The 14,424-nt window shown below is 40.2% G+C and overlaps 1 protein-coding gene across 1 annotated transcript in view; it reads left to right on the top strand.

Moving 5' to 3' along the window:
- The window catches only part of CUBN (cubilin), a 145,653-nt gene that overhangs the window by 63,432 nt on the left and 67,797 nt on the right, over positions 1-14,424 (top strand). Inside the window, exons 29-31 of the mRNA XM_042044038.1 lie at positions 1,292-1,473; positions 7,913-8,087; positions 9,702-9,883. Coding sequence (XP_041899972.1) covers positions 1,292-1,473; positions 7,913-8,087; positions 9,702-9,883 — 539 coding nt within the window. The remainder of the gene's footprint in view (positions 1-1,291; positions 1,474-7,912; positions 8,088-9,701; positions 9,884-14,424) is intronic.

Here is a 14,424-nt window from a genome sequence, read left to right as displayed (position 1 = left end):
GGTTTTATTAAGTATTTTGGGCCTTTGCTATGTGACGGAACCTTTCCTCTGGAGATGAAGCCGAAGAGATTGATGGAGTGTGTGCATTACAAAGCTCAAGTGGCCCTATACATTCTGTGTAAGCAAAAGATTAGTGTCTAAATTAAACACTTGGGGGGCTTGTAATGTAAAGAGCAAAAAAAATGCTGCTGGAAGGCAGAGTGGCACACACAAAATCAGATCAAACACAGAATCCTTTTGCTTTCTGCATGTGACAGGTACATAGCCACCCTATTGGCTTCTCTAAAGGTAAGGTTTCACTATGAATGTAGCTGATCTAAATCTGCCCTGAAACTGGGAGGGCTGCTGTGCCTTCCTTCTCGGCTTATGCCTGAACTTGGGGACTGAGTCAGGAGTAGCATCTTCCCAGGAATTCGTTAAAGACAGGCTAGTGCTATGCTTACCACGTCTTTATAAAGCAGTGATAAAACTAGTCTCAGATGTTCAGCTGCTTTGTCCTGTTCAACCAGGGCCTGCATTTCATCCATTGTTTTGCTACTGTTGTTTTTTTTCAATCTAGCTCATACTATGTAAGAACTTAGTCACCCCAGGGTCTGGGGAGTGGTGTTAGGACAATACTTTCTTATCTGAAAAGAAAATACATGACTTTTCAAACATGGCTTGTTATACAATTGCACTGTTACAACTGAATTTTGAGAAGAACATAAACTCACCAAGTGTCAGAAAGCTGGTTTTATCCACTGTGAGCTGGCAGCTTGTAATCATGCTCAGTAGGCTGAGGCAAATTGCATTGTCTTTAATTTTAGGATTTCTAAAGCAGTGGGAAACTGCATTTTTACATCAATAGAAAGACCTCCCTGTGATAACTTTGCTTGTGCATTATTTAAAGTCAGTAAGAGCTGAGAATGGATCTGATTTAGCTTTTTAGAACTGATGAAGTTAGAAGCCAATACAAAAAGTGTCACTTTTTTCCTCTGTGTCTGTAGCGGGTTCAGTTTTGCTAACCCAGGACAGTGTTTCAGTTCGTTCAGCAGTCAGAGCAGATGCTGAGGTTTGGTATGAAACGTACCAAAACAGGAGGTGAAGTACTTCCTGCACAGGCAGTGCAAACAGCTCCAGCCTGCCATTATCTTCCCAGGTTCCCTGTGACAGAGCACACCTTCCAGCCCAGTGGAAGGGCTGGAAGGAAAATGTGTCTATGAAATGGGTGCTACTGCCTGTCCTTATCACAGAGCTGTTGGTGAGTTTTTCCAGAGCTCCTCACTGACAGGCTGTTTTGCTTTGTTGTCAGGTTGTGGAGAAGAACTATCTGGCCCTTCTGGTTCGTTTCACAGCCCTGGCTACCCTACCAGATACCCAAGCAATAGGGAATGCATCTGGTACATCCACACAGCACCTGGTAGCAGCATTCAACTCACTATTCAGGAATTCGACATTGAATATCACCCAAACTGCAGCTATGATGTTTTGGAGGTAAGAGCATTTTATTTACTCCTCTAAAATACACAAGTTACATTCATTTCTGTCTGGAACAGATAATCCCAAGAACTGCAGATGCAGAACAAACAATTCTACCACAATTTCCCATGGTTACAGTTATGTTCAACAGGTGTTGTCACAGAAGCCACAATGTTCTTATTATTTTTTGCTTTTGTGTCTTTGGTGACTATACCTTAACCAATTATGATGTTAGGAAGCACTGTATGCTTCCTAACAAGAGACAAAACTGCATTGAAAAACTTAGTCTTAAAAAGCTCACCTTTTACAAAATCTAAGTGTAGAGTGCTGTACCATGAAGATAATTTCCTGGTGTAAAGGAATATGATAGATCACTGTGAGGATAACTCAGGTGAGGCCTTGTGTAGGGCCTTCCAAGAATGTGAGGAGATTTACAACCCTGTGTGATGAAAATTATGCAGAATTTTTGCACTCAGAAGAAAAAAAATAAAAGAAGAGGCAATATCCTAGTCATCTTAGGGTGGTGGAAAAAGGAGAAAAGGGGCCTCTCTAAGCATGTACTGACCTTTAAGAGACCCGTAAGACTGGATGACCCTGTTATGTAAGACATATTTTTGCTCATGTTTTGCTCAACCAGGTGACCAATTGCAGCTAACAGAGTTGAATAGACTTGCAGTACAGGAAGAAGGGATAGGAAATAATTTCAGGAAGAACTTGTTTAGAATTATAGACTTTCTCAACTGCTCTCACTAGAGACATTTGAGATCACTAACGGAAGTACACTTGTTGGGACTTTTTGTCAATGTTATTACATGGGTGACATTTTAATGTTTTTGTAATGAATGCAAAAGATTGACTAAGAGAACTTGTACCACTCTGCTGCAGCCTTTCTTCTCCTGGGTGATGTGATACAGCATACGGTGAGACAATTTTCTGTCCAGCACGCACACCTATGCACTGCTGCCCATTCCCACATTAGTAGCTTTGATTTCTCCAGGCTATGTTATTTAGCTTATCAATGCAGTGGAAATCTTGACCAAATGGACACTGTGCTTTGAGTATCCTGTTGACTTTGGGACTTCTGTAGGATCTGGGTGTAAGGAAGTTGTTGCATGAATTCTCCATCAGTAGCATTGGCAAGTGTGCCTGCATGTCACATTGCCGACACCATAGACTGTGAGTAGGTGACATGTACTGGCTGGTATGGTATTGATGAAGTCTGTTGTATTGCATCTTCATTGTTCTTTGTGCCCAGAATTACTAGATTGAAGTTAATCTGCCTTCAGTTATGTCCCTGCTGCCCAGAGGAATCCATCAAACAGCCTCCAAATCTAAATTTGCTATGAATGACCATTTCTTGAATAGTCCAAGGACAATACCTACATCTGCAGATGGTTGCTCAGGAGCTATCATGATCCATCAAGAGTACAGATGACTGGCAACCATTTGTTTGAGAACTTTTGGACTGGGAAGGTAGCTGGCCTAGAACCAATTGAGAGGGTTGCTGGACACTGACTGCTTAAACACACTGTTTAACAGGATCCTGCAGTTTGCTGCTCTGTGTTCCTGAGCAAGGTATTCACTTTAGGTTTTGGGTTTCCTTTCTTTGCCATTTGCAGCTTAGTTGCTATGTTTTGCTTCTTTCTAACCATACATGCACAGATGCTCACCTTGCTGCCTGAACTCCCCTGCCTTCCTGCCCTCAGAACTGGCATGCTGCGAGTTACCTGTCTCCTGACCTTGGTTCATCCGGTTCCCAACCCCTGTCTCTGATCTGTTGGCAGATAACCTAACATAAATCATCAGGGGAAAATTGATTCATGTCTTAGTGCATGATCAAAGGTCCTGCCTGGCAGCATAGAGCTTCCCCTGCCAAACTGCAGGCACTGGGTGGAGCTTTATGTACCTCTCCACATACCTATTTTCTTGCTTTTGTTATAAAATTAATTCATAGCATGATTGACATAGTCTGCACAGAACAAGTGATGACTCAGGTTTAGTGGGGAAAAAAACCCCCATGGTTAGCCATTTTCAGAAGCTGCTTTATCTTGTCATCTTCTTTCCTGTAGTTGTCTGTGTATGTCCAAGCTGAAAACCACACATGCATTTGAGTTTGCAGACTATTAAAAAAAAGAGGTTCCTGGTGTCCTTTTGATACAGTGTGTTTCAGTGATCACTAAGGTTCCAAAGGTCTCTCACATTAACTTCCCAGAAATATCCTGTCTAAGTATTCTTTGGGGTTTGAAGTCTGATTTTTCTTGTGGTTATTCTCCTGATTTCACATTTTCCTTATCTCTGAGTAGCAAGTTCTACTGCTTCCTGCTTTCTTTCACGTCAAACAACTTTCCAGTTTTAATGGGAAGTCAAAATCAGTACTAAAGTAACTCTGCACTCTGCCGTGCCTCCAGGTCCCATTAAGTCTGCTACCTGGAATAAGCTGTCTTGTAATAAATATTTCCCAGAAATCACAAAAGTTGCTCTCCTGTATGCATTTAGCTTTCACTTAGGAGCACCCTCATCCCTTTGAGCTGGCAGTGAATTTAAGAAAATTCTAAGAGATATTTCCCATTACAACACCTTTGCTGCTATCTTCATTTTTGTACCATAGTTTCTTGAATATGTCACTCTTGTACATTTATCTGAAGCGTCCTTGTTCTTGTAAAAGGCAGCAAGAGCCTCCCTTCCCTTTCCTTTGAAAATGCCTCTTAAACAAGCTGTAATTTCCATGCCAGTATCCCAGGACTGCCATATGTTTCACCACAACTGTGCAATAATAGTTACATTAATTTGTTTTTTTTAATGTGAAATCCTCAGGTTATCCCCATGGCTCAAGTGTTTGACACATTCTCCTTTAATCTTTCCTCCTGTTTGTTTTATGACACTGTTGCAGTCTGTCTTTTTTTCTTCCCCATCAAATTCCATTCCTTTTATAAACATCCAGAAGCAAATTTAAATTGTTCTTAAAGATGTTTTATAGAAATGTTTAATGGAAATAGAAGACATTATTTTGCACACAATGAAAGGCTTGAAATAATTTTTAAATGGCTTCTATTGAAAATACATTCATAGAGGAAAATTACCATGTCTGCTTTGAATAAATTATGACAAATTATATCTTCTACTTAACAAGGACCAGGTTTTTTTTATAAACTATAAATATATTCTGCCTCAGCAAGATGTAGCTCTGAGCTGAAAAGGAGGGAAGACTGTCAATTTATTGCACTTCTGAGTCTATTAGATGCTCTGGTCTTCTCATTTAAATATAAAGAAACATCAGGTATTACCATAGTTCTTAATTCTCTGTCAGAGCCAGGCTCTCCCTTTGCTGGAAGCTATATCTGAGCAGGGATCAGTGTTATTCCCAGAAAATCTGTGTCATGAGGGTGACCAACCGCATAAAAACAGCTTTCTGTTGCTCATAACTCTGGAATGCTGACTGTTAACATTAAATGGAGCTAATGGGGCAGAAGCAAATGATAAGAACAGATTAAAACCATGGGCTTAATGGCAGTGTCCTGCAGCCCTGCTAAGTCATCCAATACCACTTTATCTCTGGATCAGGTACCCTGGTCAGACTAGATGTTTCTGGGGTTTTTTTTCAGCTCAGACATCCTATCACTCTTTATGAACCACACCCTTGAATTCATTCTTTCCATCCATTCTCTTTTCCCTCTTCTTTTTTCATGTGGTAACTATTGGTTTTTCTCTTTGTAGCCAAATACAATATTTTATTGTTTTTTGTCATGGAAACACTCAAACTTGTTTTTGTTCCAGCCCTTATGAAAACATCTGATTAATTAAACTGGCCTAAAGGAGGAAAGAAAATACACTCCTAATTATAAAGAGCATGCCTCTGACTGCTTTCTATTTTGAAACTGTGCAGAAGCTGTTGCTGAACAGTTAACAATGTAAAGGAGACCCACAAACTTCAGATTTCTATCAATATTTCTTCCCCATCCTTAATTCTTTCCCAACAGGTCAATTCAAAGTGTTCAGCTAGGGCCAAGTTAATTTCTGAGGTAATGCTGCATAAATCCGCAGGCTTTATGTCAGAGCTGGGTTTGGTTCCCTTGCCCATGGTGTGCAGAAAGCCCCAGGGAGCGCCAGGGATGATGTGAGAGGCTGGTCCATGAGACTTACTAGATGCATATTAGAAACTCCTGCTGTTTCCTCTGCCACATAGCTTCCCTAGGCTGGTTTAGATGATTAAGAGCATGTGTTCTTGCTAGGTCTCATGCTGTGGCTCTGACTCAGAGAATGTACCACAAACACATTTTAAAATTCACATTTTGAGCAGACTTCTGACAAATGCAGCTGTCACTGGGCCTCATGAGCAGCCAAGCAGTAAGATTTTTCTGATGACGCTGAGCTTCCAGCGGACAAACAGGCTTCTTCCCCAGACTGTGACAGCTTCATTACAGATTCTGAATCTGAGCTGTGATTTCATCCATAGTGACTTCTTTTGAATGCCTTGAGACAATCAATTGGACAGAGGAATCATTATCCATTCAAGTCACACAGCCTCCCTGCAGAATGCAAAAACTGCTGTCTCAGTCAAAATAAGAATGTTTAAGCTATTAAGCCTGTGTTATCAGCCACCAAAGCAAAATACTGTCTTTTGAACATCTAACAGACTAGGACGTTTATAGAAAAATAAATTCCTTATTTCTTCTGGGGATGCAAGCCTCAGTTCCTGAGGTCTCACATTAACCTGGAGTCACTGATTTTTTTTTTTTCCAGTTAAAACCAAATTCTTTCTTTTATATCTCTAGCATCAGAGCGGTGTCAGGTCCTATGAGCAGTTAGTGAGCACACAATTAATCAAATTATGTAGCAATGCAGTACACTTAGCCCTGGATGTGGAGGGACTAGCTCAGCTCTTTGTTAGACTTGCTCAGATATTTAGCTTGGACAGAACCCAAACTTCTTCTGGGGTTAAAAAGTGTCTGACAGAGCTTATTAAAACATTGAGTTTCCTCTCATCTTGAAGTGATCATAGAAGAAAAGGTCACATATAAAGCTGTTTCTAACAGTACTGTCACTTTTTGAGAAAGATGCATGGATTGCTTCTTTTAACTTTTTTGATGTTTACCAAACTATTACATTTTGGAGTGGACTTGAGGTGCTACTGTTGGAAAATTCTGATGGGATTTGTTGCCTTATACTCCTATTCTCTGCTTTCAGATTTTTGTTTGTTTGTTTGCTTGTTTGTTTTTATTGTTATTTTGGGTTGGGTTTTTTTATGTTGTTAGAACTTGCTGTTACCTACTTTAGTTTCAGCATTTATATATAATATGTGCTTACAGAATTAGAATCTTTCTATTACTAGCTCAGTTGCTGAAAGACAGCAGCATGTTCTCTATTAGGTGTACCTGTTTTATAGTTTTCACATCTGAGGTTACTGTCAAGCTGAGTTTTGCAGCTGCAGTCCTATGAGGGACATACCAGTGGAAGGTGGTAGACTGTTAGTATTGGGTGCTATTTCATTAGCATGCAGGAAGCCAAGAAAATTCAATCATTGAGGGCTCTAGGCACCAAAATCACATGTCAATTGGAAATTGCACTCAGCATGTGTATTTTCTTCTGCTTTGAGAGGGAAGACTAGGGAAGGTGAGCCGGTTCCACCAGTCATAAATGAGTTCAAACTAAAATCCTACGTCCCTTCTGGAAAACAAGAAACAGGGTTAACAAGGCTTCATCACTGCCACTTAATTCACTTCACTAGGTTTAAAAATGCATTGTAAGTACATAATACTGCTGTGATGCTTAAGAGAGTGGTGGTTCTCTGGTTTATGACTGCCTGAGGCACACTCTTCTGAGTAAGAAATAATTACTCTTAAAAGCCAAAACCAGGTCTTTTTTGGCAAATATGTATGCTATATATCCTTGCTTCTGAAGAACATTATTAAAATGTAGTTTACTTGACCCAAATCCAGTAGTTTGTATATTTATGCTGCCCTTGAAGTAAATAAAGTTGCAGTGGTTTTTTGTTTTATCAGAAGGAAAGATGAAATCTAGCTCCAATTTAAAAATCATCTTTAACTATGCCTCTAAATATCAATGGTGCAAATCATCAGCACAGTTTCCTGCAAAAAGAAGCAGTTTGTTTGCACAAGCACACACACAAAAAAATCTGGGTCTATATGCCCAGAGAATGTTCTGGAGGGAAAGGGAAGAAGAATGTGGCCAAGTCCTCAAACAGAAAATTCTATTTATTGCAAGGATATTCTGAAATCATCTAGAATTTTAAACTTGGTTTGTACAGGGGGTTCAGATACCAGGTAAACCCGCAGAGAAAATTACTCTATTAGTTTTACATTTTAAAATGTTGAATCATTTTCAATAATTATAGATGGGGTTGGTTTTTTCCTCCTAAAAACTGAACACTTCTCATGTACTCTGTGTGGCAGACACTCTCTTTGGAAAACTTTGACAATATTTCTTCCATTTCTAGGTCTTTGGTGGCCCAGATTTCCTCTCTCCTAGGCTAGCCCAGCTGTGTGTTTCAAGACCAGCACAGAACCCACTGCGAGTCTCCACCACTGGCAATTCAGCCATTGTCCGTTTCGAGACAGATGCAGCAGTGGCAGGGAAAGGTTTTAATGCCTCCTGGCAAGAAAATCCAGGTGGTGAGTATACTGATTAATGCCATGATAAATTCAGGAATTCTGAGAGTTGAGGATCAGCCATGTAAGCATTTAAAGTAGTCAACCAGCACAGGACTGAAAGCTGAAAAAGAATTTGGGCGATACTGAATTTGGTAACACTAAGAAATGCTGAAAAATTCACAGAGTTAAAAATTGTCTAATTAGCTGAAACCTAGGCCTATTTATGTATTTTGTTTGGGTTTCTTCTCTGCATAATTAATCAAGACATTCCTGAAATCAGCAAAGGACTTCTGCATGCTACCAGTTCTTCCCACCCACTTACCCATACAGAGTACTTTTTTCAGTGAATGATGCTTTTGGTTTTAAAAGGTAAGGTGAAAAATATCTGAGAACATGGCTTAACTTGAAGAACTCAGTGGACTCCAAAAATATTTGGAGTGATTAGTAAATACTTGAATTCTAAAAGGTTCATCCACCCCCAATGTGATTAGTTGTTCATAGCCTTACTGGTAATCAGTAAAAGAAGAGATATGCTTAAAAGACTCAACCATATCTCTACATGGGAGCTCTTATAAAAAAGGACAATTATCAGAAAATATGAAATATCAATGAAAAATTACAAAAGGCAAATTTTAATTCTTGCAGTTTTGCTTGATTAAGCACGCTGATTCATTAATTTGTCAAGGTTTATACTTCTCCTCTCTCACAAGTTTTATGAGAAAGGCACAAGATCTTTTCTTAATAAAAGAAGTCTACAATAGTCCTTTGAACAAATCCCCTTCTGAGACCTGGCAGCTTATTTTTTCTGCTTAGGCCCCCTGAAGCTTTCTCATTCCTTTACAATATCTTGCCTGTTGTACTCCAACCCCCCTCTAGCCTCTAAAATACCCACTCACCAGAATGCAATAACAGTATAGTTTTTTATCCTTCCAGCAGGCTGCCTCCATCTACAACAATCCCAATGTCTTTCTTTCTCTCTCCTCTATCCCTTTTAAAGATATAAAAGTGCGTTTGTTCATGTTAGTCCTGTTGAAAGCCCTGGTACTTCCCACACGGAATCTATAGTTCCAGGCTATTTAGATATTCATGAGCACCAGATCTGTTCTGATCAGAAGTATCTGAGGGTGGAGTCCTCAGGAAACCCTCAACTTCCTGGGTAGAGAAGTAGAAATGTGAGGTTTGCAATTGCTGCACTGCTCATGAGCAATGAGCTCTCAGTAAAGAAGTAATTTTCTCACCCTGCGCTCAGCTAGGCCTAGTTATTGCTTTCTCAGTATGTCAGGTGTGTGGCATTCATATGAACAGTATTTTGGATTGCTTTTACAGTATCTAGGATAGAGGAGTACCAGAACTAAAGCTTCAGCCTTCACAACATCTACTACCAGCTTGGGGCTACATTACTCAGAGCAGTGCTGTTGCATATTCAACTATAATGATAATGTTAAACTTTCCTGATAGGAATTTCCATTGATTTTTGTTGCAGCCAGGACACTTGAACAGTTGTAGCGCTCATCTTACAAAATCTTAATGTAGGAAACGTAAAGAAGGAAGTGTTCTTAGTTTAAAAATAGAGGTAGGTTCTCACTAAGCATGAAGAGAAGAGCTTGTAATTTAAACTAATTGTGTCTTTTTCAGGCTGTGGTGGTATTTTCCAAGCTACAAGTGGGGAAATCCATTCTCCAAACTATCCTCAACCTTATAATAACAACACAGATTGTTCCTGGGTCATCCAAGTGGACCACAGCCACAGAGTCCTATTGAATTTCACGGATTTTGACATAGAAAATCACCATTCATGTAACTATGACAATGTTGAAGTAAGTAACAAAAGAAATTTCAAAAGTTTCCTTAATTAGTCTGGTGAAATACTTGCAAAATAACCTCATACATAGATGACTGTTATGATGACACCCTCTCCCATTTATAGTGCAGTTTACCGCAGCTTGTTCCAAGCCATAGGAGGAACTGCTGACATATATTGCAGATTGCCCACACCCTGCTACAAACTCAGGAGAGGGGGAGTCTACATCCAGAGGGAATTGTTGCTGGCTGATTTTTTTTATGTATATACTGTGTATTCAGGTGCTACTCAGCTGTCTGTTTAATTGCTTCATTAGACCCACTGCTCTCTTTAAAGCTTCACATTGCTGGTGGTTTGTGAACTTTTGTTGATGTCACAGAAATTCAAATTGCTGCTCAATCAGTGCACAACAACGAAAAACTCTCCAAGTCTCCACTTGGCCTTTTGGGAGCAGGGACATGAAATCCTGACCCCCGATGTCAGATTGCACTTCACTCAGTACAAAGGCATGTGTGATCAGTTCTAGTCAGTTAAAGCACAGTGGCTGTAGCCCAGAATCCAGCTTTCCTCTCCTTGATAAACTGTCATTCACAAAGAATTCAATTTGGCAGGAACCAAGACTCTTTTGAAAACAGCATCAGTTTTAACAACATTGCCTCGTAAAGCTTTTTTGTACTGAACTAGAAAAAAGGAAATGTGCCCCCATTTTGCTGAGCAGAACTGAAGATTTCATTTGGCCACAAAGCGTCTTTGTACAGTGACTGTTCCTTTTTTTTATTCTGGTTATGAAGCATAAAGAAATACGGTTATGTCTTTTTATTTAAATTACTAACTACATCAGGAGACCATTGAAAAGGAACTTTCAAATTTTCTGTGCTATGACAAAAGAGTAGGAAGTCAAAGTGCCTGACAGAAATGCAGGCTATCTGAGATGGTCGTACTTGTATCAACACAAATGAACCCTTCACAAATTAAGGGCTAAATTCTGAAAAGGCCTGATATACAAGTTTCTCTTCTAGACCTGCTGCCAAGGGACATTTGTACGTATCTAAACACTTTGTGGAGTACTTGGTTCCATGAGCTCCTTGCAGCTACATCCATAAGTCTCCCATTACCTTGGGAGACTTATCAGTGGCTGGATAGGACATTGGGTTGTGAATCATTGGAAAAAATCATTCCCTCAGTGGGCAGAGGAGATGGCTGTGCCAGAGCTCTTTCCCTGAACGGAGTCTGCAGACCACGTGCAGTGACACCCCTTGTCCTCCAAAGGTACAGGAGCATCTGTTGTTTGCTTCTGCTTTTTGGTTTTTTGGGGGTCGTGAAGAAGATTTCCCATCAGCCCCAGCTGTGCAAACACAACTGGAGATTCAAATTTGATGCAAACATCAATCACTGCCCACCAAGTGTGGTGTGGTTTGAAAATTGATGAGTCGGAATGCTGGTTTTAAGCCAAGAGATAATGAAGGGGTCTGAGGCTTTGCTGTATGAGGCAGAGTTTTTCAGTGCTCATGTAGGGGAACCAGCAGAACAAGAAAGGAGTAAATGGGGTTTCTTTCACTCTTGGTATGCCAATAATAGGAGAATCACTTGTTACCAACACCTAGATGTGATTCGTGTTCACCTCGTTCCAAGACTTGCTTTATGCCTCACACAGAGGAGAACAGAGTGAGGGAACAGAGAGTAGCTGGAAAATACAAGTAGATGTCTGACTGTGACTGGTTTAGGAATTGCATTCCAAAAGTTGTGTAAATGGAAAATACAGGCAGCTAAGGAAGCAGGTGGGTTGTTTTTCTCTCCCTAATACAGGAACAACTACCATGTATGAGTAGCACAGTGGTTCCACGCTTTTCTGTTTCTTGAATTTTTACTTATCTGTATGGATTTTATTTGCTCTGTGAGTTCTCTTGAGGCTTCCCTCCGCCCCTGAGTGTACCAATGGTCTTCTCCTTCACCCTCCCCCTTCTGGATCCACTCATTTTTTCCTGCATTATGACTCAATTTTTTTTTTTTCTCAAATATTTCTGCCATAAATTCCTTTCTATGGGGAACACATGAAAATGTATTTTTTTCCTCTAAGGTTTTCCATTGCACATGTGTTATGTGAGCAAAGTGGGAGCAGGGGAAATACCTGTGTCTGCTGCTTCTTGGCTATGCTGCAACTCCATAAAACCCAATGCATTTTTCAGTTCTGCTCAGTGATTTTAGATGTCAATCTGAGCACAGATCTAGGTTCAGCCAAATGTATTCTGAGCCTGTGATGGTAAATCGTGGGATAACTGCCCTGAGCTCCCTCTAGAGCCAATGGAGGGAGTGCACAGAGAGTACATTTGTCATTCGTTTAGCTTTCTGAATTTAGTTGAGTCCTCTGTTTCTGCACCTCAGTTTTGTTTCTTATTTGTTCTCAGAACAGATGAGCATCTCTTCTTCTGCTAAATGAGGGTGTATAGCCTTTCTCTACTCTCAAGTCTAACTCAGTTATATTACGTAGAACGCATAAGATCTTTGAGAAGAGTTTTTGTTGTCAGTGTCACCATCCTTGAGTAAATTTTTAATTCCTCTCTGTGTACCAGCCTCTGTGTACTTCTACCTGGAGAGTGTGTCTCACAACAAATTTGTTTATTTGAAAGAAAATGGAGGGAAAGAAATTGGGAATGCACCAATTGCTGTATTTTTGGACTGTATTTAGCCACTAATATATCTGATGCTATGCCAGGAGCTCAGGTCAGCAAGAGTTCCAAATATTTGGACTCTAGAGGAGGACGTGACTCAGAAGGCAGTGCTTGTAGCACAAGATCCTGAAAAGGGGAGGGAGAAATAGTTTGATCTGTCCAGTGAGTTTGATTAAGTAAATGTTATTTTTCTTTCCTGTTTCAGTATAACAAGTAGTACACAAGAATGTAGAAATGTAAGCTTCTGTGAGATAGAGAGGAGGTACAACTTAATTTATTCCAGGTGTTGGCAAAGAGGATCTTTCAAGAGAGAACAGTTACAAATATGTGGAGGTTTTTTGGCTCAGAAGACAAAATTTGACATCTTTTTTTCATGTGTTTGTGCAAAATTCAGGACACGTTTGAAGAAGAAGGCAATGAGTCAGTTATGTTCACTGTGGAAAGGGAATTGCTGCTAAGCACAATGCAACTGAAAACTTGGCTTTTAAGTAAGCAGATGCATCAGTTTTCCTTACTCATGTAGCCACAAAAATGCATTTCTCAGATGTTTTTAAAATAGCTTCAAGAAATTGCAGAGATACAACTCTTTCCTGAACCAGTGTGTGAATATTGTGGTTTCTGATCTAACTTCAAGCCTGAAATCCTCCTGGTTGTATCCTCAGCTGGGCAGAGGCACGCAGATCAATCAAACCCAGCATTTTACCAGGAGCAGTCAGGTCCTCTCTCTCTGCTCTGCTGATGAAATGCTTCTCAGTTCTAGCATTCAAATGAAATCCTCTCACTACTGTCAAGGGAAAGACACTGCCTTAATTCCTAAGGGTTATTTTAATTCCCCCACATTCCATCGTTTGTGGTTTTTAACTCCAGGCAGTCTGATTTATATACAGAATATATGTGCAGAGGAAGAATAAACACTGCACGCTGTGTATTAGAGGTTTGATTGTGGCAGGCTTCCAAGAGAGAAGAAAAGGTTGAATGGATGGATGTTTTTGGGTGTCTTTACCAGGTACTAATTTTAACAGGCGTTGCGGACTTAATGCTCCATCACAAGATCCCACACAGCTAGCTAGTATTCCCAGAATCACAGGCCAATGTTTAATTCATGAGTACGGCATTGACTATGTAGGGTATGTCAGGGGATTAAGCAGGAGTTTTGTCCCTTGTTTCTTAGCTCTGAGGTTTATTTGAGACAGGTCATCTTTCTCTCAGCTGCTGTTTTCACTAGTGTGCTCAAAAGCCTTTGAATACTGGAGGCAGAAACACTGCATTGTGTTACATGGTCTAGTTAAAAATTTCTAATTCATTGGTGCAGCCTTGCACAGACTCACTAGAATGTGAGGCATTTTGAAGTAAAAGAAGACAATCTCAATAAAAAGTACATGTCTTCTAATCTGATGGCATTTATATAGCTTTTATCATCCTGGCTCCATCTTCGAGTACTCCTATCCACATTTTAATCCATATTTTTCTCCAGCCGAGTCATAAATTGTATTAAATGATGTGCCTATGGCCGGGCAGGATGTTAATGCTGAAACAGGAACTGAATTCAGCTGCTGTTGCTGCCCAGTAGCCCAAAGGCTCTTCCTCTGTGGGTCATGCAACCATGCTGGGAGCTCCAGCACTCCTCGCTTCTGAAACCAGGCACTTCTGAGGTTGTTCCTTGGCTCCAAACACAGCAGCAACAAATCACTTCTGTTGGAGTGCTGGGAATAATTAATGGGAGACTGAGGCTGTGCCCATTCTTCTCTCTCTGTGCTTTCTCTTGTCAAAATTTTGAAGTTGCTTAAGTTGGTTCTAACTTCTCTGTCCTTCTCTTCCTGATTGTGAAACAGGAAGGAAACAAAATTATCAGTTGTAGGGGGGAAAAAAGAGAAGGAAGGCATTTGTG

Source organism: Corvus kubaryi, unplaced genomic scaffold (genome assembly GCF_017639235.1).
Source record: "Corvus kubaryi isolate FWS band 111438036 unplaced genomic scaffold, C.kubaryi_AGA036_p1.0 37398, whole genome shotgun sequence".
In the NCBI taxonomy this organism is placed as follows: domain Eukaryota; kingdom Metazoa; phylum Chordata; class Aves; order Passeriformes; family Corvidae; genus Corvus; species Corvus kubaryi.
The sequence above is the reverse complement of the archived record's forward strand: the minus strand, read 5'-3'. Positions and strand labels throughout refer to the sequence as shown.